Genomic DNA, 22,806 nt, shown 5'->3' on the forward strand with positions numbered 1-22,806 from the left:
GTGGAAGGGCCTGTGCATTGCAGGTTCAGGTTGCTGTAGCAGATTTCCCTTGGTGTGGAGATTGTTTTGGTTTACACTCCTGTCTCAGAGGTGGGAGAGTCCTCTCCTTACCTCCTTTGCCAGCCTAATGCGTGCTCAGACTTTATTTTTGCCTATCTGATTGATAACAAATGGTACCTTGGTGTAGTTTTGTTTGCATTTCCGTTTTGAGTGGGGTTGAACATCTGTACATTTGTATTCCCTCTTATGTGAACTGTCTGCTCATGCACATGGGGCCTTTAAAATGTCTGTGAGCACAGAAATCTTAACTGCCCAGATGGCACAGTGGAACCCAGTGGGTCAGACCCTGGACCTTGAATCGGAGATACCAGAGTCCAAACCCCTCTTCTGCCCCTTCCTGGCTTGCTGCCTTTATGCTAACCCTTTACCTGTCTGAGCCTCAGTTTCCTCATTTACAAAATGAGAGTCATAAGACTTTCCCTCATCCTGTGCTATGAAAGTTAAAGATGCTTTGTGTAATGTCCCTAACACATGCGCAGCCCCTAAATTAGAAGCACTCATTAATGGTGGTGTCGGTGTTGGTCAGAATTGGTTTAAAAGCACACTTATCCAGGCAGAAAAGGGGACCTATGGGTTCCTGTAGCTGAGTCCAAGGAGCATTCTCTCTTCTGCACCCCTGGGTGAAGGTGCGTGGGTGGTGGCAGCGGGGCTGTCTCTGCCCTCCTTGGGTGGCATTGCCCTTGGACAGGCTCCCCACCAGTGAAGCTTCCAAGGTGTCAGTGCTTCCAGGCTACGTCCTTCTCACTTAGCAACCCCGTAACTGCCTTCCCCTCAGTGGTTCCAGCAACAGTTCAGGCCTGTTTGCATTACCCTGAGCCAGTCCCTGTCTACGTGGATTGAGAGGGCCAGAGAGAAGGACAGTTCTCTGAGGGAAAGCCAGAAGATCAAATGGATGCTGGGTGGGAAAAACAACAGGTGTCTGTCACAAAATAATAATAGTAATTCTCACCGACTCCCACTGCAACCTGGCACGTCCAGCTAGCAGCCTGCCCCAGGGCTGCCTCCACTTCCACCACACCAGCCTCCCTCCCTTGTCTGAGAAGCAAAGCCCAGTCTGGGCTGGTTTCTGCTCCTGTAGTCAGGTCCTGCTGGGATGACTGCAGAGGATGCCCTGTGGGGGTGTTTCTGCCTGTGGCAGACCCCCATTGTAGGGTCTGGAGCGTTAAACCCGCCAAGCCCATTTCCTAATCTCTAGCACAGGGTTCCTGCAAAGCTTATTGGATGTTGTGTGTAAACTGCCCACTCCAGTGCTCAGCAAACAGTAGTTGGGTGGTGGTGGTGTTTTAATTAGGTGGCCTGTTTCCTTTGCCTCCTGGGTTCACAGCACAGTTCACAGCTTTTATAAGAATACTTAATGCTTTGCAGTTTGGGAACTTATTTTATTTATTTATTTTTGGCTGCATTGGGTCTTCGTTGCTGCACGGGCTTTCTCTAAGTTGTGGCGAGCAGGGGCTTCTTATTACGGTGGCTTCTCTTGTTGCAGACCGCGGGCTCAGTAGTTGCGCACGGGCTTAGTTGCTCTGCGGCATGTGGGATCTTCCCGAACCAGGGCTCAAACCTGTGTCCCCTGCATTGGCAGGCAGATTCTTAACCACTGCGTCACCAGGGAAGTCCTAGGAACTTATTTTAGATTGTCTCTTTGAGCCCCCTCGTCCTGGCTCCTAAGCCTCTCCAGCCGTGGACAGGGAGCGCTGCGTCTGGCCTGTCTGAGGGCAGGGGCGGCAGCATCTTGGCAGGGGGACTGCCCTGACCTGCAGGCTAACGGGGGCCTCAGTGTGTGTTTGGGGAGACTAGGTAGGGAGCTGAGGCGGCCCTGTTCCCAGGCAGCACTGCAGACCCGACAGTGATGAATGAGTGCTGGCAGCCAGCTGCCCGGGATTGGGGAGATCTTGGTAAAGAGTCCCTGTGTGGCAGTTGTGGTGATGTTGATGATGATGACAGCTGTCGTGCATTAAGCAGAGGACACAGTCAGTTCTTTCCGTTTGTTGTCTCATTGACTCTCCCCATCAACTCTGTGAGGTGTTGCCTCCATTTTATAGATGAGGAAACAGACTCAGAAGTTAAATGGCTCGTCCAGGGTCACCAGCTGGGAAGTGGTAGAATCAGAGTTCAAATGAGATGTGATCTAACTCTGGCTCCAAGTAAGCTGCCATAGATTGGTCTTCAGAGCTCACAAGAACCCCCTGAGGTAGGCTACACCTCTCCGTCAATGACTGAGGGTAAGTGGCTTTCTCTAGGCTACCCAGCCAGCAACTCGAGCCAGGTCTGGAAGCCAGTCCCCAAGCCGCCTCCTGCCTTGGACACAGCTAGCCTGCTCCTCTGCCATTGGCCCATGTGTCAACAAATTGCAGGGACTCTGGATGCTTAGTCCCAGAAACAGACTGCATCCCCTCAATCCTGCCTCCTGCTGTCAGCCCTCCCTGCATACCAGGGCAGCTAAGCCATTTGTTTTTGTAAGTGCCCTCCTGCCGGACAGGCCCAGGAGGTGCAGCCAGCCCCGTTGCCACCCTTCTGCCACAGACCTGTCCCTAGCACAGTCCGGGGAGCCTCAGGCTGTCCTCTTGTCCCAGGACTGACAAAATGCGATGGGGCTAAGAAAGGGCTATGCACCGAGAATTGTTCTTTCAGAGGTGTGTTTTTAGTCAGCAGGTATCTCTTAAGTGCCTGTTACACACCAGGCACTAGAATGAACAATAGCCAGGGATGCAGCAGTGACAGACACGATCCCTGCCCTCAAGGGGATCTCTCCATAGGGCGGCCCAGTGGCTGGAAAGCATTTCCAGTACTGTGGGTTGGCGCCAGTGGGGGGGACAGGAGGCTACAGAAGTGGGGAGGGGGCACAAGAGGCACGTTCAGGTGAAGGCAGTGGCAGGTGAGAGGTGGGGCTGGTGGGGGCGGGGCAAGAATGGTTCCCGCCCTCTGGTGGAAGCACAGTTCCTCACAACAGGCTGACTGTGTGGGCCCTGCTGCCCAAGTCTGCTGGGCATCCCTGGCACCTGTTCCACTTGTTGGCAGATGGTCTTTAATAAGCATACCAGGCACACGTGTTGCCTCCGTAAGCTGCGAGCTCCTAAAGGCTGTGAGGCCTGGAGCCCTGATGGGTTTCTGGGACCCTAGCACTGGGCAGCAGCCCCCACCTGCCTGGGGTTGCCAGATAGCACCGTGGCCAGCTCCTTCCTGAGTGGTCGGGCCAAGGTCCAGGCTTCTCAGCACTACCTTACCCCTGCTGGACTTGGCCTGTTTGCGTGGCCAACCCCAAACCCAGGAAAGCTGTTCTCAGACTTTGAACATCGTTTTCCCTCTCTGAGGTCCTCACCTGGTTTCCTACTGTCCCCACAAGAAGCTTACACTCCTTTCTCGCCTCCTCTTTGTCTTCCTGCAGGTGCAGCTGCAGCTGCTGACAGCCATCGTGAAACTCTTTCTGAAGAAGCCGACAGAGACTCAGGAGCTGGTGCAGCAGGTCCTCAGCTTGGCCACTCAGGTGGGTGCGCAGCCTCCCTGCTGTGCCCAGCATAGCCCTTGTTCCACGGAGGGAGCTTCAGTCCAAGGAGCCAGACCTGGGTGGTCCTGCCCCTAAAACTGGCACCACTGGGATTTGGCCCCAGAGCGTTCCAGGATCCCTGCTCAAGGAGCTTAGTCACAATCAAATAAAGGTGGGGTGGGGGCAGGTGGTGACTTTGAGCCAGACCATACATGAGAGAGGAGAGGGAAGTCCCTGAGAACCAGGAGGGCAGACGGTGGAGGAGGCAGGGAACGGAGGCAGGAGTGGGCTCGGGGGAAACCGGGGGGCTGGGCCACATCTCTTTAGGCGGTTTACGGGTGTGCTCCCGCCAGCGCTCAGGTTGCCATAATCAGTCGCCCTGTGATCCCACCCGTGTCGTGGGACTACGGATGGGGCTCCCCCTTCCCCTCACCTAGTTGCCCCGAGTTTCACTGGCTTCTCATCACCTCCCAGGACTCAGACAACCCGGACCTGCGAGACCGCGGCTACATCTACTGGCGCCTGCTCTCCACGGACCCCGTGGCTGCCAAGGAGGTGGTGCTGGCGGAGAAGCCGCTCATCTCGGAGGAGACAGACCTCATCGAGCCCACGCTGCTGGACGAGCTCATCTGCTACATCGGCACCCTGGCCTCCGTCTACCACAAGCCGCCCAGCGCCTTTGTGGAGGGGGGCCGGGGTGTTGTGCACAAGAGCCTGCCGCCCCGCACTGCCTCGTGAGTACCGGGGGCCACTCGCTGGCCTGAGCCTCCCCACCTGCTTCCTCGGTTCAGTAGCACAAGCACTCGGGCCTGAGTCTGAGCAAAATTATGATTCTAGCAACTTTTTAGTGAATGCTTACTACATACCAGGTATTGACTCGGTGACAACAGCTCTGAGAGATGTCCCCTCTTAAGAGATGGGGACAAGAGGCATAGAGAGCTTGAGTGCCTGGTGCAGCATCCCAGGCAGCAGAGCTGGGCTCAGACTCGATTCTGCCTGACTCCAGAGCCCCGTTCCTCTTGCCTTCCTGCTCTGCGGCTCCCAGGGTTGTTGGCCTGGTTGTCCAGTCCTCTGGGGACCAGCACCCGCTCTTCTCTTTAGAGTGGGCTGAGTGAGGGGAATACAGATGGCCCTCCCTTCCCTCAGCCCATGAAGCTGGATCTCTCGGAGAGCCAACAAGATGGATCAGGCCTCGGAAGGGGGAGGAAGGGGGGAACATTGACAGGCTTCTGGGACAGTGAGGAGACCCAGGTGCCTGTCCTCAGGGTGGATCCTGGAGACTGGGGGCTCTGGCCTCCCTGAGATAGCCTGACCCCCCACCCTGCTGAGCCTCTTTCCCTGTCCTGGCAGGAGTGAGAGCACGGAGAGCCCGGAGACGGCCCCTGCTGGAGCGCCCCCTGGCGAGCAGCTGGATGTCATCCCCACCCAGGGTGACCTGCTGGGCGACCTCCTCAACCTGGACCTCGGCCCTCCAGTGAGTGGCCCACCCCTGGCCACCTCCTCGGTGCAGATGGGAGCTGTGGACCTTCTCGGCAGCGGCCTCGACAGCCTGGTATGTCCTGGGGCCCCCTCTGGATGAGGTTGATAGTGATCTTTGGAGGAGCGATCGTTGAACGCCCTCTCTGCCAGACGCCAACCAAGGGCTTCAGGCACCTTTGCCTGCGAAGGTGATCATGTAGCTCCTTACACTTCGGTGAGAGACTGAGGCTTAAAGAGGTCAGGTGACCTTCCTTCCAAGAGCACACAGCTGCTAAGTGGCAGACACAGGATTTAGCCCCTTGCCGGGCTGCTGAACCCCAAGAGACCTGGGGCAGTGTAGGGCCTGTCCTAGCCCCTTCCCCTGAGTCTGGCATCTCGGCCCTGTAAGGCTGGAGGAGCCATACCTGCGTCCACTTACCCCACACGCTGCACTGGTTGGGGGTAGCAGCCCAGCAGGCCTGAGAGAGGCCCATGAGAGGTCAGGGACAGTCCCTCCTCCCCTGTGAAAGGGGTTGGTAAGACTGGCCTGGGTGTTTCCCTGGGATTTCTTCAGGCAGCTGGTAGAGCCGGGTAGAGGGGGCAGTGGGGCCCTTGTCACTTGGCCATGCCTGGCTCAGGTCCCCAAGGCCACAGTATAGGAAAGGGTAGGAAGGACAAGGGTGGTCAAGTGAGGCCAGTGGGTCATGCCCTTCATAGAGACAATGTGGGCCCCTCATAGGCCCAGCACAGTCTCGCACCAGGCCCCTTTTGGGTGGAGCAGCAATGACTAATTTTCTCCGTCTTTCCCTCTCTTTCTTATCTCTCTGTGTCTTCTTTCCTTGCTTTTCTCTCTGCATGTGGCTGCCTGTTCTCTTCACCCTGCCTGCTTCTGCTTGGAGATGGGGGATGAGCCTGAAGGGGTATGGTTCAACCCTTGTGCCACCAACCCTGCTCCTCCTAGATAGCCCGCCCAGCATCCCAAGGGTCGGATGATGTCAAAGCAGTCCCTCCCTGCTAGCCCTGGCCTCTGTCCAGTGTCCTGGCAGCCTCCGTATTGACTGCCCAGCATCCAGCTGCCCTTGGGCCCCCATATCCATTAATTCCTCAGCCCATCCTCACTACCCTACTATGAAGTTGCCTTGTCATCCTGAGGCTCGCCGGCCCTCTCAGTCCCCTCGATCCCTCTCTGACATCCTGGGGTGCGTGCTCTCGTCTGCTGAGCACAGCCCCCTCACAGCATTGTGTCTCAAGTACCCCTTTATCCATGGGCTGTTAGTTTGTGAGTGTCCCCAGCCCTTTCCCTCAGGGCCTGTGGAGCACGGGAGGGCTCGGCCTCTCCTCTCCACCCACCTCACTCTGTCTTGTTTCTGCAACTTAGAGTTGATGTGATGGCAGCCCTGCAATACCCCCTCCTGGCCTGCCCCCCTGTTTTCTAAAGGGCCAGGTGGCCACACTCATCCTGAGGCCCTGATGTCCCTGCCTTTGATGCCCACCTTTGACCCGTTTCCCTTCCTTTCTAGATCGGGGCCCCCAACTTCGTGTCACCCCCAGCAGCAGCAGTACCAGCCAACCTAGGAGCACCCATGGGCAGTGGCCTGAGTGACCTCTTTGACCTGACCAGTGGCGTGGGCACCTTATCAGGATCATATGTGGCTCCCAAAGCAGTAAGTGCCATGGCTTCTCTTGTGGCAGGACGTGTAGGCTCCTTAAGTGGCCCACTGTGTGGGATTGGCTCAGGCCAGCCAGGATGGGCTCCTGGAGCAGCAGTTGGCCAGCACGATGCTGAGGGCAGCAGGGAGCACAGGGAAGGGATGCTAAGTCGGGCGTGGAGGCCTGGGGAAGGCTTCCCAGAGGGTGGTGTTGCTGGAGCTCAGGCCTTCGGATCAAGTCAGAATTAGCAAGGCAAAAATGGGGAGAGGGCTCCAGGCCCAGAGTTGAGGGAGAGCCCACACCTTCCAGAAAACTGACAAAAGTCCTATCTAGTTGGGTCAGTGGTTCTCAATGCTGTCCTACCCGATGCTCCTTATTGATAACAGGGGTTTTATAACGCCCCCTCCTTTCATAATAAATGAGATCTGTGGACTGTACATCCTACCTACACATATAATTTCAAAAATGGTAAGATGTTGTCATCGCATAAAAGAGACTTAAAAGGAAGAGAGTAAAATGATGTATTTCAGTGTTGTGGAGGCTTGGGCATGCCCGCCCCAGATCTGATCACATTGTTGGGTGCTGACAGCAGTGCAACACAGCTATAGAGAGTGTTTGTAGCTCACGTGCCGTGAGTGATGTGGCCAGAGGTGCCATTAGTTTCTGAAATGGTGACTGACTTCCAGTAAAGTTCCAAACAAAACAAGGAACAGGCTTCCCTTGATTTTCACCATCATTAGTTTTCTGGAAATTTCAGGGCATGTTGAAACCACGCAGAAAATACTCAAGGGCTGCAGGACAGTGGCTCATTGTGAAGACTGTTGTCCTCAAGGCAGCATCCCTGACCCCAGCCCACTAAACACAGTGTGTGTCCACCCCCATTGCCTGCCTGGCGGTGCCCCACAATGCCCACTGGGCCACCCAGGGCAGTACCCTGCCCCCCACCCCCAGACTCCCGCCTGGACCAGAGCTGAGGAGGGAGGAAGCTGGCAAGGTCGGTGGCACCAGCTTTGAGGCTTTGTTCTTGATTCTGGTGCAGCAGGAGACACTGGAAGGTTTTAAGCAGAGATGAAGCAGATTTGCACTTGAGAGCGATCCTCTGGCCACCATATGGAGGCCAGACTGGAAAGGCTAGAGCAGAAGCAAGGAGCCGGTGAGGAGACTGGCAGGAGTTGGCTGATAGCTGCCAGACAGCAAGGCACTTGTAGGGGTGGAAGGGAGTCTGGACTGGAGGCAGGCGTGGCAGGACGTGGCAGGACATGGGGCTGGCGGGGAGGGGGATTCCAGCTGGAACAGTGGGCAAGGGGCAGGGTGAGGGAAGGAGAGCTGAGTTCGGGGTGTGAGAACACGTGGGCCTGGCACTAAGGAGAGCACAGTGTGGGCCGGGCTTTCAGCCTCAAGGAAGCTGCCAGAGGGGACAGACATGGCCTGATCCCTCACAACACTCAGGTCACACACCACGTCTGCTGCTTCGTTCCCAGCCAGAGCCCCTCTCTCTCTTCCGAGGTCCCCTCCCCAAAGCAGGACACAGCAGGGCTTCAGGGGCACAGGGACAATCCCCCTCATGACTGGGGAGCTATGAGCCAGCACCTGCCCTGCCCTTCCCGCTACACCACAGTGGTGGTGGCCAGAGCCCCCAGCCAGGATTCCTGGCAGGATCTGGGCCTGAGGGGCCCCCAGCAGACGGCAAGTCTAGTGCTAGCAACCACACACTTCCGTGCCGGGTACTGCATGAATATGGCATGGCCACCATCCCACTAAGTCCCCCCAGCAGCCTTATGATGCTGTTATTCCCATTTTTGCAGTTGAGAAATCTGAGTGCTTTTTCCTAAGGTCACATAACTGGTAAATGACAGAGTCTGGAACTAAATGTAGGGCTGTGGCACCAAAGCCTCTGCCCCCAACCCTTATGCGATCTTTTTTTTTTTTTTTTTTTTAAAGATTTAATTTCATTTATTTTTGGCTGCATTGGGTCTTCGTTGCTGTGCACAGGCTTTCTCTAGTTGTGGTGAGTGGGGGCTACTCTTCTTTGTGGTGTGAGGGCTTCTTATTGCAGTGTCTTCTCTTGTTGCGGAGCATGGGCTCTAGGCGCGCGGGCTTCAGTAGTTGTGGCTTGTGGGCTCTAGAGCCAGGCCCAGTAGTTGTGGCTCACGGGCTTAGTTGCTCCGCAGCATGTGGGATCTTCTCGGACCAGGGCTCGAACCCGTGTCCCCTGCATTGGCAGGCAGATTCTTAACCACTGCGCCACCAGGGAGGTCCCCCTTATATGATCTTAAAGTGTTTAAGAACCTCAATGGGCCTACCTTAATGTCGGGGGTTGTCAGAATTAGCTGGCCCTCGGGGAGCTTGCCCTCTGCATGTGGGTTCATTTTAACAGGTATTATCACTGCTTTGTCTTAGTGGAGAGCCAGATGAGTGTACCAACTGGAAGGAGAGGTGAGGGGATCCCAGGTTAGGAGTAATCAGAGCAGGCTGCCTGGAGGAGGAGTCCTTGCAACATGGGCAGGACTTTCTCCCTCCCGCTACCGTAGTCACAGGTGGGTTCTGGGATGTGGGTGTGGTCTCCCTCCAGAAGCAGTGGCTGTGCGGGCTACATTTTCCTGACAGCGCTGTGACTACCTCGAATTGTTTGTCCTGTGTGCATTCCCCGCTCCTCCTGGTCAAGGGGAATGAAGCTCTCTGTACAAGAACTTGGAGTTCCTCAAGCACTTGGGCCAGTGGATGCTGACAGTTCTAGACTCCATGAACCTACAATGACCAAGAGAGATGAGGTCCCCACCCTCGGCAGTCAGGATGGTGACAGTGCCAGAAAGAGCCAGTTCTGCAAGAACCTGGGAAGGGAAGCCAGGTTCCTTGGAGGGGCAGGGAGCAGGGAAGTCACCGTGGGAGCCCTCTGAGTGCTGTGTGCCAAATCACAGCTCATGGCTAAAGCCATGAGATTCTGCCCTCACAGATTTGTCTGGGGGAAGCAAAGCATGATCAGAGTTAGCAATTAGGACGGGGTCAGGGTGGGGCGTGCTTTCCAAGCAGAGGGAACAGTGTGTGTGTGAGGACCAGAGCCCAGGGAGAGCAGGGCACCAGGCCTCGGAGGCCGTGGGCAGTGGAAGCACTGCAGGATTGAGGGGGTTCAAGGGTGCCGTGATCAGATTTGCATTTTAAAAGATGGCTTTGGCTGCTGTGGAAATTGGGGATAGAAGAATTGGGCTGCTATGCGGGTGTCTGCCATCTTACCTGGGGAACTCTGATGGTGGCTCAGACGCAAGCGCTGCCTGTGGAGAGGGGAGAGCAGAGAACGTGGTGGCAGATGGGAGGAGGTGGTGTTGACAGGACCTGAGCTGCATGACCATGGCGTGGGGGTCAGTGTGGTCTGAGAGCTGGTGCCCAGATGCTCTGGTTCCTGGCGTTGGCGACTTGAGAGACAGTGGGGCGTTCACTGACACAGGGCACCTGGAGAAGCTGGCCTGGGGCGGGGCTGTGAGCTGTCCTGGTAAGAATGGCAACTTGAGAGACATTTGTGCGTCCACAGGATGGCCCCCACTGGTGTCCCTCACGGGCAGAGCTTTAATTCATGCTGTTCGCTTAGCCAACGTTCCCTGCATACGAATCTCACACCAAGCTCCGAGCCAAGGATGCAAAGACAGAAAAGCAGAGCCCTCCCCTCGAAGAGCTGTCTGGGGACTGAGAAGACAGTTTATTTGCTAAAACGTCGCTGCAGTGGGAGCCTGGAGAAGGAGCCTGGGGGCAGGCTTCCCGGAGGATGTGGGCTTGAGCTGAGACTCGGGTGACAAGGGCAGCCAAGCAAGCAGCAGAAGGCCTGCCAGGCGAGGGGTCCTCTTAGTACTGTCCTTGGTCAGGCCAGTTTGTGCAATTAAAGGCCAGCCCTGCCTTCTGCGAGGAAGGGTAGGCTGTGACAGCCAGGGAGGCCTCAGGCTCTGGCCGAAGCCCAGAGTGCCCTTGTCGCTCGACTCGCCTTGGCTTGTCAGGAGGCTGGCAGGGCCCGCTTGTCTCATCACCTTCCTCAGCCCTGCTTCTGAGTCATCCTTCTCTGACCTCCAGAGACTCGGCTCAGCCTTGGGCACACCAAGTTCCTCCTTGCCCTGCGCTGCTCCAGCACGTGGCCACACGGTGCAGGGGTCCTGGGCAGGCTATTCAGGAGCCTTCCTCCCATCCCACGGTTCACATGGTCGTCCCCTGATGGTAAAGGCAGGTGTGATCGATCTGAGAGGCCCCTTTAGGTGTGAGGTGGGTGGGGGGGAAGGACCCTAATGTGGGCTGTGGAGTTGGGGACATGGTGAACACCAGCCTCCTTCCCATCATCTTCCCTGCAGGTCTGGCTCCCAGCTATGAAGGCCAAAGGATTGGAGATCTCAGGCACCTTCACCCGCCAGGTGGGCTCCATCTCCATGGACCTGCAGCTGACCAACAAGGCCTTGCAGGTCATGACCGACTTCGCCATCCAGTTCAACCGCAACAGGTGAGCTCCCTGAGGCCAGCCTGCTGAGAGCCCATGCTGGTGACTGCAGGCAGGCGCTGAGGGCTGTGGGCCTGGAGCCTCTTTCTGGTGAAGGAGGATATTTCTCACAACCACATCTCAGGCCAAAACTCTCTAAAGCAGTGATTTTTTCCCCACAGTAACCTCTTTATGTGGACACCAAAATATGAGGTGGAGGGGCAGCGCACCTCCCTTTATTTTTGCCTTCCTCCACTGCCCGGGGGGCATTTTACTGACATAATCTCCAGATCTGAGCAGCGCCTGTCTCAGGACCTGTCTCTAAGAAGGAGGATGGGGAGTGGGCCTGCCCTCCAGCCTCCCCCATGTGGCAGGATTAAACCACCAGACAGGGCCTCTGTGAACGGTGGCTGCTCCAGGTTCCTCACCCCCACCATGTCCCCTGTCAGTAGGGAAGTGCTCCTGTCTGGCACCATCAGGGTCTTCATGGACCAGGCCAGCTAGGCCAGGGCTCTCTGGGGGACCCCAGCAGCCTCTCCTGATGATCCTTCTTCCTGAGCGGCTCTAGTGATGAGCAAACTGAGCCTCTAAGAAGTTGACTGAAGGGGCTGTTTCCTCAGGGAGAGCCTGTGGGCCAGTGGTTTCCGACCCTCTGTCAGACCAGGGAGGGTGGGCAGCTCTGCTGCTTACCCTCAGGGGACCCTAGAGGCCAAAGAAACACTCCAGTGTCTCTTATGCTCTTGGGCATCCTCATTTGCTCACATGCTGCTATACCAAGAAGCAGGGCTTTTCTGAATCTCTGTGGCCATCTTATGATCTAGCCAGTTCTGGCCCAGACAGTAAAACCCAGTGTCTCGCTTGGGATGGTCACATCCCTCCTGGGAGATGGAGGTTGGTCACTGAGAGTTGGGCAATCACAGAGTTTTCAAATTAAAAGAAATTTAAAGGCCCCCTGGTTTGTTTTGTTTTGTTTTGTTTTTTTGTTTTTTCCTCTCGTTTTAAATGGAGCTCCTTGAGGGCAGGGCAGGGGCACGCTTACCTGGGCCTGCCCAGTACCTCACCCAGAGGAGAAAGAGGAACAGAGATGGGCTTCAGGCCTTCAGCTGTCCCAGATTTCTCTTCCTGTTCCTGTGGCCATTGAGGGGTGGGGAGTGGGGGGTCAGGAGCTTGTCCTTCAGGCCTGGGTCTGGGCCTGGGATGAGGCCAGCTCACTGGAGAGGCTTCTCGCCAGCTGCTGCCCAGGCTCCGGAGCCCCAGGAGCCCACCTGTCCTGTGTCAGCACCTGTTCCCCCGCCACCCCCACGGGGGCTTCTCTCTCCCCAGCTTTGGCCTGGCCCCCGCCGCCCCCCTCCAGGTCCATGCGCCGCTCAGCCCCAACCAGACTGTGGAGATCTCCCTGCCTCTCAACACGGTGGGCTCAGTCATGAAGATGGAGCCTCTGAACAACCTCCAGGTGTGTTCCGGGCAGGGCTTGACACCCCAGTCTTTACCCACCTGCCCCGGGGAGGAGCCTGGGGGAACCATCTGGGGCCTGGCTGGTGCTGGCAAAGGACTGTCTGTGGAATCTTGCTCTTGGACACAGACTGGGGGCGGGGATGGGGAGTGGGGGAGGCCGGTGGGAGGGGGTGTTGGGCCTGGCTACCGGGGAAGTCATGAGAGGGAACCTGCTCAGGTGGGCTCATAGGGAGCAGGCACTTCCTGGGGCCTCAGGGTATCGAGCATCAGGGACTAATCGGGGATGCCCTTGTTCTTAGGTGGCTGTAAAGAACAACATCGACGTCTTCTACTTCAGCACCTTGTACCCGCTGCACATCCTCTTTGTGGAGGATGGGAAGATGGGTGAGTCATGAGGGTGCCCCTGGGATCCCTAGAACAGATGGATTGGCTTTGCCCCACGATAGAGTCCATGAGTCGCCGGCTCCCCTGGAGAGTCTGGAGTGAGGGTCACACCTTCACCCGGGCCCCCAGGGTCTTATCTGGCCAATTCTGCCCCTCAGTCTTGCCTGCAGCCTCTAGACAGTTGTCCCATGGGCCCCCCGAGGCAGGGAGCCTCGGCCGTCTGTCACACCTGATTCCCATCCCCTGTGCCCCAGCTGGAACCCCTGGGAAGACTCATCCCAGCACCCAGAGGGCATGGAGCACTTTGCCCACATCATCTCTGTCACGTCAGAAGCCCTGTAACACCGCTGTGACTAATGAGCAGGGTGCTCGGCTCCAGAGCAGCAGGAGGTCGGATGTGGGTGGTAGTGGGGAGAGCTCTGAGGCCCAGAGTCAGGAACCCTTGGTCTTTTGGGAACAGCACAAGTGGCCACCCTCACAGAGCTCAGGGTTTACTCAGGGAAGCAGGAGGGGCTGTGGCAGAGCCAGTTATGTCCTCAGCTGAAAGGTGGCACTGCCCCCCAACCCACTTCCTGCTGAGGGTTACTGAGCGGGACCAAAGGTGTATCAGGATCCCACCTCTACCCCTCCAGACCGGCAGATGTTCCTGGCCACGTGGAAGGACATTCCCAATGAGAACGAAGCCCAGTTCCAGATCAGAGACTGCCCCCTGAATGCGGGTAGGACTCCTGAGCCCCGCCCCCACTCCATGCTGCCCCTCGCCTGTGCCCCAGGCCTCCCCATCTCTGACTGGGGACCTTCTGACCCCCAGAGGCCGTGAGCAGTAGGCTGCAGAGCAGCAACATCTTCACCGTCGCCAAGAGGAACGTGGAGGGCCAGGACATGCTTTACCAGTCCCTCAAGCTGACCAATGGCATCTGGGTGCTGGCGGAGCTGCGCATCCAGCCCGGCAACCCCAGCTTCATGGTGAGGGCCCCCGCTCCTGCCTGCCTGCCGTGGGGCCTCTGCCTTCCTGTCTGGGCAGCCTCTCCCGTTCCCCTCCTTCCCGGGCCAGTGGTCGGCCCTGATTGGGAGGGCACTCTAGCCCAGCTGAGCTGGGATCCCTTTGAGCCTGGCGTTGGAGGAGCATCAGAATTCTGACCTTAGAAAGCTTCCAACTCAGTCCCATCTAGTTTCTCAGATAAGACACCAAATTGGGTCTCAGAACAGTGAGTTGGACCAGAAGATTCTGTAATATTGGGCCCTGTGAGGTGGCCCAGTTGGCCCAAGGCCCGTCTGACTGGGAAGTGGCTCCGCTGCGCCCCGGCCTTGGCCCTCCAGCTCTTCCCCACCTGAGTGTCCTCCTGGGAGGACGTGAATTCCGAGCAACTCATCCTTCCTGACCTTTGAGTCAGACCTCAGTCAGGACGTGGCTTCCTAGAGGCCAAGCCGCTATTCCAGGCCCCAGAGAGCCCAGGCTTTGCTTCTCCCTGCACCCAAGTCTCGGGCAGGCATGACCCTCCAGAGGCTCCTCCCTGGGCCCCGCTGGTGGTGTGGGCACAGAGGTCGGGTGGGGCCTCGGCGGTGGCTTCGGTGGTGGTAATTTCCGTCTCCCTGTGTTCGGTTGCTGCATGTCCACCTTCCCTGCTGGTGCCCGTGGTGCAGGACTTGGAGGTTAGCGGATTGCTTTTCTCTTCCTCTTCCCCTCCATCCTCCCAGCCATACCTTGCACACCCCATCTCTTGGCCCGGCTCTCCTGAGTTGGCCTCACCCCACTGCTCCCCAAAGCCGGGCAGACAGACACACATGCAGGCTGCAGGCAGGAGGATAGGCTGCCCTGTGCTCCCCAGCCCGATGCCTTCACTTCCCACAGTCAGTGTGCACAGAGCCCTTCAGAGGAGACTGGGGCCCTGACTGCTAGAGTGCCACGTGCCCCTCCCCCTTCCCAACGGCCCCCTTCAGAGCAGTGATATTGGCAGGAGGGGTGGCTGCGCTTGTGTCCACTGCCGGGGCTCTCCAGGCTCTTCCCGCAGTTAGAGCCAAGCCAAGTCTGGCGTGCCTGCTTCCTGTGCAGGAAACCAGAAAGACCACCCAGCATCCCCATGGCCTCCCTCCCGGCCCCAAACCACCTCCGCCCTCCATGGGCTGTGGGGGGCCTGGCAGCTCTGCAGGGTGCGGCCAGCACTGCCTGGCAGCCTCGGGCTCGTGATTCATGCTGCAGAGGGCCGTGGTGGCAGGCGGACAGCAGGCATGTGGGCTGCGAGTAAATTTGGTCCCCACCTGGCTGGCTGCGGCGGCCGTCCCCTCGCCTACACCACACAGCTGCCCCAGCCGCTGCTGCCACCAGGCCACGTGGGCGCACCACCCTCTCCCATCTGGTTCCCTCCTTCTCTGCCTTCCCCGCCTGTTCCTTCCCGGCCCTGGAGAGGAGCTCTGGGAATGAGCGCTCCCTGTCCCCCGACCCCTGTCTCCCTGCAGCTGTCCCTGAAGTGCCGAGCACCGGAGGTGTCCCAGCACGTGTACCAGGCCTACGAGACCATCCTCAAGAACTGAGGCCCCATCCAGCATCTGCTCCAGCCTTCCACCAGCCGCGTCAAGGAGCCCCCTGGGAGGTAGCAGCACCTCCTTCTCCCGGGAGGGGCTGGGCAAGGCTCCTGGCACCCATGGGCTTCCCTGGTCCTGACAGTAGGGCCTGCCCGGGTCCTCGGGATACTCCCGTGCTTGAGACCCCCCCTCTTTCCATTGCTGCTGACGTTTAGCGTCAGGTGAGGAGGGGACCAAAGGAGCCAGAGTGGCACAAGAGCTGGATGGGGAGATCCAGGGTTCTTCTCTTGCTTTTCCCGGCACCTGAGGACGAGCACGCAGTTCCCTCCTGAGTCTCCCAGCCCAGGAAGCCCCCTGCCCCAGGCTCTCTTGGTGGTGCCCTCCCCACCGCCCCTCTCCTGGGACGGGCCCTGGCAGGCGTCCTGGCGTATGTGGAGGGTCCACTGGGTACCAGGAGAGCTGCTCTGTCAGGGCCTGGGGCTCCCAGGGCCTACAACCCCACCCTCCCGAGCACTGAGCCGCTCGGGGAAGACCAGGCAGAAGCTCCCAGAGCCCCTCCTGGGATCCTGCTCCCCTGGCAGACACGCACGCCCGCTCCCCCTCTTGGCCGTGAGGATGGTCTCTGCCTCTGATACATTCCTCGATGTGCCCAGGGTTCCTGGAGCGGAGACATGGCTGAGAGGTGGGGCATGTGGGCGAGCGGGGTGCATCCTGTCTGGGGTTTCTCCTTAGCATCTGCTGCCCCCCTCCTGGCCTCCTTCAGTTGTGTCTGACAGAGCATTAGGTTTTCCTGTTACTGCTGTTTAATAATAAAGAAAGATTCTGCTTTTGGCAATCACGGACACTTTTTTCCTCTTCCACCAAATGTCAGAATTAAAAACTGCTTCCAAGTGGTTGAGGATGGTTTTCTTGAGCCCTGCAGTAACGATGTCTAATATATATAAATAGAGACTATATATTGTATGTTTACTCTTATTTTCAAAAAGAGAAAATGAATAAAAATGATGACATCAAGTGTGTCCCTGGCCAGTGTGTCAGGTCCTGAGGCTCTTCTGGGCAGGGTCCTGGATCTCCTAGGGTCCAGGGTCAAGGCCTTGAGCTGTGTCAGCCCCTCCCTAGCCTTGCTGACAGTACCTTTCCCTCTCTTGTCCTTGGAAACTCCCTGCTGAGTGAGGCCTGCTGGTCTCCCAGCACCTCTCCCACCCTTGACCCCAGCTCCACCCCAGCCCACGCCATCTTGCCTTTAGATGCTGGGAGGGCCGAGGCCATCTTGGTTTTCCTCAGGTCCTGGGAGTGGCAGGGAGGCCCAGCACCAGGCCTGTCTGGGCGGGCTATTCCCTGCCCTGCATCTGCAGAGGCCTCCCCAGCCACCACCAGGGACACCTCATGTGGCCCCAGTTCTGGCACTGGCCTGGCTCCCAGGCTGGGGAGGGAGGTGGGGGGACTCTGGGCAGGGCTCTGTGGGCAGAGCTGCCAGTGGGTTCTCAGTGCCTTGTGGCTGGTGGGCCCTCAGCCCCTTCTTGCCATGGCCACTCCCTGCACCCTGCCCATGCTGGACACACTGCTGTCCCAGCTGCCAGGGCTGGAGGAAGGGCATTGGCAGGGGCGCCTGGCCTTCCACTGCCCCACCTCTGACCCCTGGGGTGTCACCATACTGCCCTGGGACCCCAGAATCTAGAACCAACCAAGGCCCCTGACTGCACAACCCCAGTTCTCGCCTCACCTGAAAGTCCCCGGCTCAGAAGGCCCCACACAAATGCAGCTGGAGTCCCCTCCGTCTGTGGACTCACCGCAGCCTGCCCTGTCGCCTGCCGTCCTGACCTGCTGAGGCCCAACGCCCACCCAGCCTTGTGAGTGCACTGCTGTCCCCAGTGGGGCGATGATGAGGCCCAGGACCAAGCCCCTGAGGTGAGGGGGAAGTGCCAATGAGGAAGGCTGTCCCGGCCAGACAGAGGCCCTTGGACCGTCATTGGACACCTTGGGTTCGTGTGCTCAGGCCTCAGGCGGTCGTGGGAGGAAACTTACCATGATGTTGTCCCTCTCCAGCTTTCCTGTCCCTCCCTCACCCCAGTGACACCCATCACGTGCCTCCTCCCCTTCACATGCTCTCCCTGGTCCCGGTGTGCTCAGGCGTCCTTATTCTCAGCTCCCGATGCTTCTCAGGGGCCTTGGCATCTTGCAGAAGATTCTCCAGGGTCCTGAGCCTTCCCAGCCAGTCGGGGAATTCAACACAGCAACCAGTTATTTGAGAAGGTCCAACAAACACCCAGGGTCCTGATGGGTTCCCTGTGTGCCAGACACCCTGCCAAGGCCTGCGGCGTGACCTCATTGTACATTTTTTTTATCTTCAACTAGTGGTTTGTTTTATGGAGAGAGTGATTCTGGACTATAGTGAGATCAGTCATACAAAGGATAAAGTTCTCCCTTCCACACTTCCTCAGTTCTTATTTTCCTCCCTAGAGGCAAAGTTCGTTGCTACATTTTGGTTTTCCAGGAATAATTCTGTGCCTGTATAAAGCAAATCCAGGGAGGTGTTTACTAAATAAATAGCACACTCTAGATGCTACCAGCACTTTGCTTTATTTACCTATCTGTACAAATAGAGCCACCTTGGAATTTCTTGTGCAAATGGGCTGGTGTCTGCAGACGGACATTCTGGCTATTTCCATCTTCTGCGAGTCCAAGCAAAGGTGCAGTGAATATCTTTCTAGACATCCTTGCTCGTAGACACAAATGCAGCTATAGGATCTAGCCCCAGAATTGCTGGACCAGAGGGTATAAGCATTTCACATTTTAAATTTTAGTTCTTGTTTTGAAAAGGTAATGCATTCACATGGTTCAAAATCCAAAAGGCAAAAAGAATGTAGAAGTGAAATAATCCTTCTCATTCCTCTCCCTAAAGGAACCAATGTTACCTTCCAAAGAGACTCAATGACATCTAATATGATTTTTTCCCTTTTTATACACAAAGAGTAGCATGGAATACACCCCGATCTTCATCGTACTTGTATCTTGGAGACATGGTATTAGCCCATTATAGAGAGCGGCCTCATGCCTTTATATAACAGCTGTGTGGTTTTCCATTGAATGGAGGCACCATGATGAACCAGTCCTCGCCGTGATGTCCTCTTAATTGTGTCTGGTGGTGGTGGTGCAACTGATACTGCAAAGAACATTCATTTTCATGTCGGTGAATTCCTCAGACTGAAATTGCTGGGTCGAAGGTAGGTGTGTTCATCATTTTGATAGCTACTGCTAAAACTTTTCTAGTTTACAGCCTCACCAACCAGGAATGCGACGCCTGTTTCCCCACACCCTCACACACTCAGCGTATCGCGGTGTGTTTAAGTGACGGGCAAAAAACTGTACCTTACTGTGTTTTAAACATGCCTCCGTTCATGTGTTTTCGAGCCATTTGTGTGTCCTTTTCTGTGAGCCGTTTTCATATTTGTTGCCCTTTTTTGATATGGTTATTGGTCCTTTTCTTCCCGATTTGTTGTTATTTCTCCCCATTTTGTTACTGTTTTTTACTTTTCCATGCTGAAATTGTGTTGGGCATTGTCATCTTTTAATCTCTTCTTCCTTTTTTTTTTTTTTTTAATAAATTTATTTATTTTTGGCTGTGTTGGGTCTTCGTTGCTGTGCGCGGGCTTTCTCTAGTTGCGGCAGGCGGGGGCTACTCTTTGTTGCGGTGCGCGAGCTTCTCGTGGCAGTGGCTTCTCTTGTTGCGGAGCATGGGCTCTAGGCACGTGGGCTTCAGTAGTTGTGGTACGCGGGCTCTAGAGCTCAGGCTCAGTAGTTGTGGCGCGCAGGCTTAGTTGCTCTGCAGCATGTGGCATCTTCCTGGACCAGGGCTTGAACCTGTGTCCCCTGCTTTGGCAGGTGGATTCTTAACCACTGCGCCACCAGGGAAGTCCTAATCTCTTCTTTCTTTCCAGTGCTTGTCTCATCTCAGTTTTTGCATTTTGAGCCTGTTCCATGTGGGCTTTATGTTAGGAACGAGGTAGGGATTCAACTTTCTTTTCCCAGATGGTTACCTAGTTGTTTCCACACCATTTACTGAATAATTCATCTTTTCCCCACAGATCTGAAATATCATTTGTATCATATACTAAATTTCCACATATATATCAGTGCTTTTCTGGACTCTGTTCAGTACCAGAGAAGTTGTCTATTCATCAGTCATTGCGTTTGTTTTTGTTTGTTTTTGTTTGGCTGTATCGTGTGGCTTGCGGGATCTTCCCCAACCAGATATTGAACCCAGGCCATGGCAGTGAAAGTCCAGAATCCTAACCACTAGGCCACCAGAGAACTCCCCACCACTGAGTTTTTTAAAAAGTATTGTACCTTTATATTTTCATAATTTATAGTACCCTCTTATTCACCCTTTTGGTCCCATTTGAACTTTAGAACTAAGTTTCTTTTTTTTTTTTAATGATGATATTATTTTTATTTGGATCACATCAAATGTTTATATTAACTTTTAGAGAATTGACATCCTCAAAATGATGTGAGGATAATAATATTAATAATATTAATCTGGACTTCCCTGGTGGCGCAGTGGTTAAGAATCTGCCTGCCAATGCAAGGGACACAGGTTCGAGCCCTGGTCTGGGAAGATCCCACATGCTGCGGAACAACAAACAAATAAACAAAATAAATAAATTAAAAAACCCCCCAAAACAAATAATAATATTAATCTGTACATCCGAATATAGGAGTAGATGCCTTTCCATTGGTTCATGCTTTCTTTTACGTCTCTATAACCTTTTTCTTTTATAAATTTATTTATTTTATTTATTTTTGGCTGCGTTGGGTCTTTGTTGCTGCGCGTGGGCTTTCTCTAGTTGTGGCGAGCAGGGGCTGCTCTTCATTGTGTGCACGGGCTTCTCATTGCGGTGGCTTCTCTTGTTGTGGAGCACGGGCTCTAGAGCACAGGCTCAGTAGTTGTGGTGCACGGGCTTAGTTGCTCCGCGGCATGTGGGATCTTCCTGGACCAGGGATTGAACCCGTGTCCCCTGCAATGGCAGGTGGATTCTTAACCACTGCACCACCAGGGAAGTCCTCTATAACCTTTTAAGTTTTCTTCATTTAAAAGTTCTTGCATGGAGGGGGCTTCCCTGGTGGCACAGTGGTTGAGAGTGCGCCTGCCGATGCAGGGGACACGGGTTTGTGCCCCGGTCCGGGGAGATCCCACACGCCGCAGAGCGGCTGGGCCCGTGAGCCATGGCCGCTGAACCTGTGCGTCCGGAGCCTGTGCTCCGCAACGGGAGAGGCCACAACAGTGAGAGGCCCACATACCGCAAAAAAAAAAAAAAAAAAGAAGTTCTTGCATGGGGAATTCCCTGGCACTCCAGTGGTTAGGACTCGGCTCTTTCACTGCCAGGGCCCGGGTTTGATCCCTGCAAGCTGTGGTGTGCCAGAAAAAAAAAATTCTTGCATGCACATTTATTCTTCATAGATACATGAATTTTTTCTATTTTTTTGTTCCTTTTGTAAATGGGATCTTTTCCATTCTTTTCTCTATATATAATGTTTATGATGTAAATATGTTTATTAATATATAATACACAAGAATAATACATATTTATAATATAAAATAAATAACAAATTATATAACATATAATTTTAAAACTAAACTCCAGACTTTATTCAGTTTTCACTAGTTTTCCCACTCATGTCCTCGTTCTGTTCCCGGATCCCACGTTCCATGTGGTTGTCATGTTTCCTGAGTCTCCTTAGGTCTGTGACAGTTTCTGAGACTTTCTTTGTTTGTCATGACCTTAACCATTCCGAGGAGTGCTGGTCAGGTATTTTGTAGACTGCCCCTCAACTTGGGTCTGTCTGATGTTTTTCTCACGGTTAGACTGGGGTTACAGGTTTTTAGGAAGGAGACCAGGGAGGCGCCCTTCTCATCCCATCGTATCAGAGGTCCACGCTATCAACGTGAGTTATCGCCAGTGACTTATCACCGTCACATCAGCCTGGATCACTTGGCCGAGGTAGTGTTTCCAGTGGTCTCCACTGCGAAGTTACTTTCTCCCCTTTCCACACTCTGTTCTTCAGAAGCAAGTCACGAAGTGCAGCCTACACTCAGGAAAGAGCGTGGGGGCAGGGAGCAGCTACATAAAATGTTTGGAATTCTTCTGTAAGGAAAATTTGTTTCTTCTCCTGCATTTATGTATTAATTCAATCATTTTATATCGGTTTGGACTCATGGATATTTATTTTATAATTTGGGTTTAATCCAAAAGTGCATTATTTATTTTGTTGCTTAAATTTTTTAAGCTTTGGCTATTGGGAGCTCTTTCAAGTAGGCTCTGTGTCCCTTTGACATGCCCCCATCCTTTGGTTTCTTTTGAGCACTTCCTTACTTTCCAATACTATAAGATGCTCCAGGCTCATCTTTTATTCGTCCTGCTCCAACCCTAGCATCAGCCATTTTCTAGGAAGCCTGGAGAACAGAATTAGAAACCAAGATCTGGGTGCTGGGTGTGTTTGTTTCTCTTGGGGTGGCACTTCTAGGCCCTTTCGGCAGACAGAACTAGGAAATATCTGTCTACATACTTACCTGTGTGTACACACATATGCCTCCATTATAGTTTGTAAACTAGCATATAAAATGAAATTATTTTATATGTACAAACTTAGTCCCCCCACCAGCCTTACTAAATTGTCTTGTTTTCCTCTTTGTATCATCTCATTTCATCCCACAACAACTATATGAAGTCAAGACCATTATTATCCCCTTTAGAGAAGGAAACTGAGGTTCAGAGAGTTTAAATAACTTGTACAGATGACACCCCTCCAGGGAGGAGGTTTCAAACCCTAGAGGTCTCACTCCAGAGGCCTGGAAGCCCTGCCCTGTGCTGCCTCCTTGAGTCCTGATGGTTATAAAACCCCACGGCATTCAAGGGGCTGACGGGCTACAATCAATGGGCAGTCTTACGATGGCCACCAAGGACCCACCGTGCATGAGGCATCCAAGTGGTAAGGGTTTCCCCCATCAGGACTCTGGGGGAGTGAGTTAAGCTGGGACAAGTGATTAACAGGCAGGACAGACTATGATTAATGGTCAGTGGACTGATGCAGATGGCTGGGTGAGAGGAGTCCAGAGAAAATACCCCTGGGAGCTGGACGTGGTCCACGGTGCTCAACCCCAGAGAAGGGCTGGAATCAGGCCGGATGGGAAGAAACCTTTTGGGCAAATGTCAGGCAGAGGCTGACAGTCAGCCCGAGTTCTCTGGCTAACTAGTCTTTGGGAAGGCTGGCCCTGGGCGGCACACTCCTGTCTCAGCTCAGCTCCCACAGTGACAGGGGCTTCCTCAGAGTCCCTCCCTACAGG

At 54.9% G+C, this 22,806-nt stretch overlaps 1 protein-coding gene and 1 non-coding gene across 5 annotated transcripts in view; both read left to right on the top strand.

The window, feature by feature from the left end:
* The window catches only part of AP1B1 (adaptor related protein complex 1 subunit beta 1), a 34,970-nt gene extending 18,500 nt beyond the window's left edge, over positions 1-16,470 (top strand). The window contains exons 12-22 of one of the 4 annotated variants that reach the window (XM_055082804.1): positions 3,443-3,541; positions 4,016-4,275; positions 4,892-5,093; positions 5,899-5,919; positions 6,520-6,663; positions 10,978-11,123; positions 12,423-12,552; positions 12,854-12,938; positions 13,571-13,657; positions 13,750-13,904; positions 15,396-16,464. In XM_055082804.1, the coding sequence (XP_054938779.1) occupies positions 3,443-3,541; positions 4,016-4,275; positions 4,892-5,093; positions 5,899-5,919; positions 6,520-6,663; positions 10,978-11,123; positions 12,423-12,552; positions 12,854-12,938; positions 13,571-13,657; positions 13,750-13,904; positions 15,396-15,470 (1,404 nt within the window). In that variant the 3' untranslated portion in view covers positions 15,471-16,464. Of the gene's footprint in view, positions 1-3,442; positions 3,542-4,015; positions 4,276-4,891; positions 5,094-5,898; positions 5,920-6,519; positions 6,664-10,977; positions 11,124-12,422; positions 12,553-12,853; positions 12,939-13,570; positions 13,658-13,749; positions 13,905-15,395 lie in introns of all 4 variants that reach the window. The other 3 variants (XM_028484999.2, XM_055082805.1, XM_028485001.2) reach the window with 3 other exon arrangements.
* LOC112064158 (small nucleolar RNA SNORD125) lies at positions 11,621-11,717 on the top strand. Its single transcript, XR_002891401.1, has one exon. It is a non-coding gene; the product is annotated as a small nucleolar RNA SNORD125 (small nucleolar RNA).
* Positions 16,471-22,806: the final 6,336 nt, after the last annotated feature.

Source organism: Physeter macrocephalus, unplaced genomic scaffold, assembly GCF_002837175.3.
Source record: "Physeter macrocephalus isolate SW-GA unplaced genomic scaffold, ASM283717v5 random_373, whole genome shotgun sequence".
In the NCBI taxonomy this organism is placed as follows: domain Eukaryota; kingdom Metazoa; phylum Chordata; class Mammalia; order Artiodactyla; family Physeteridae; genus Physeter; species Physeter macrocephalus.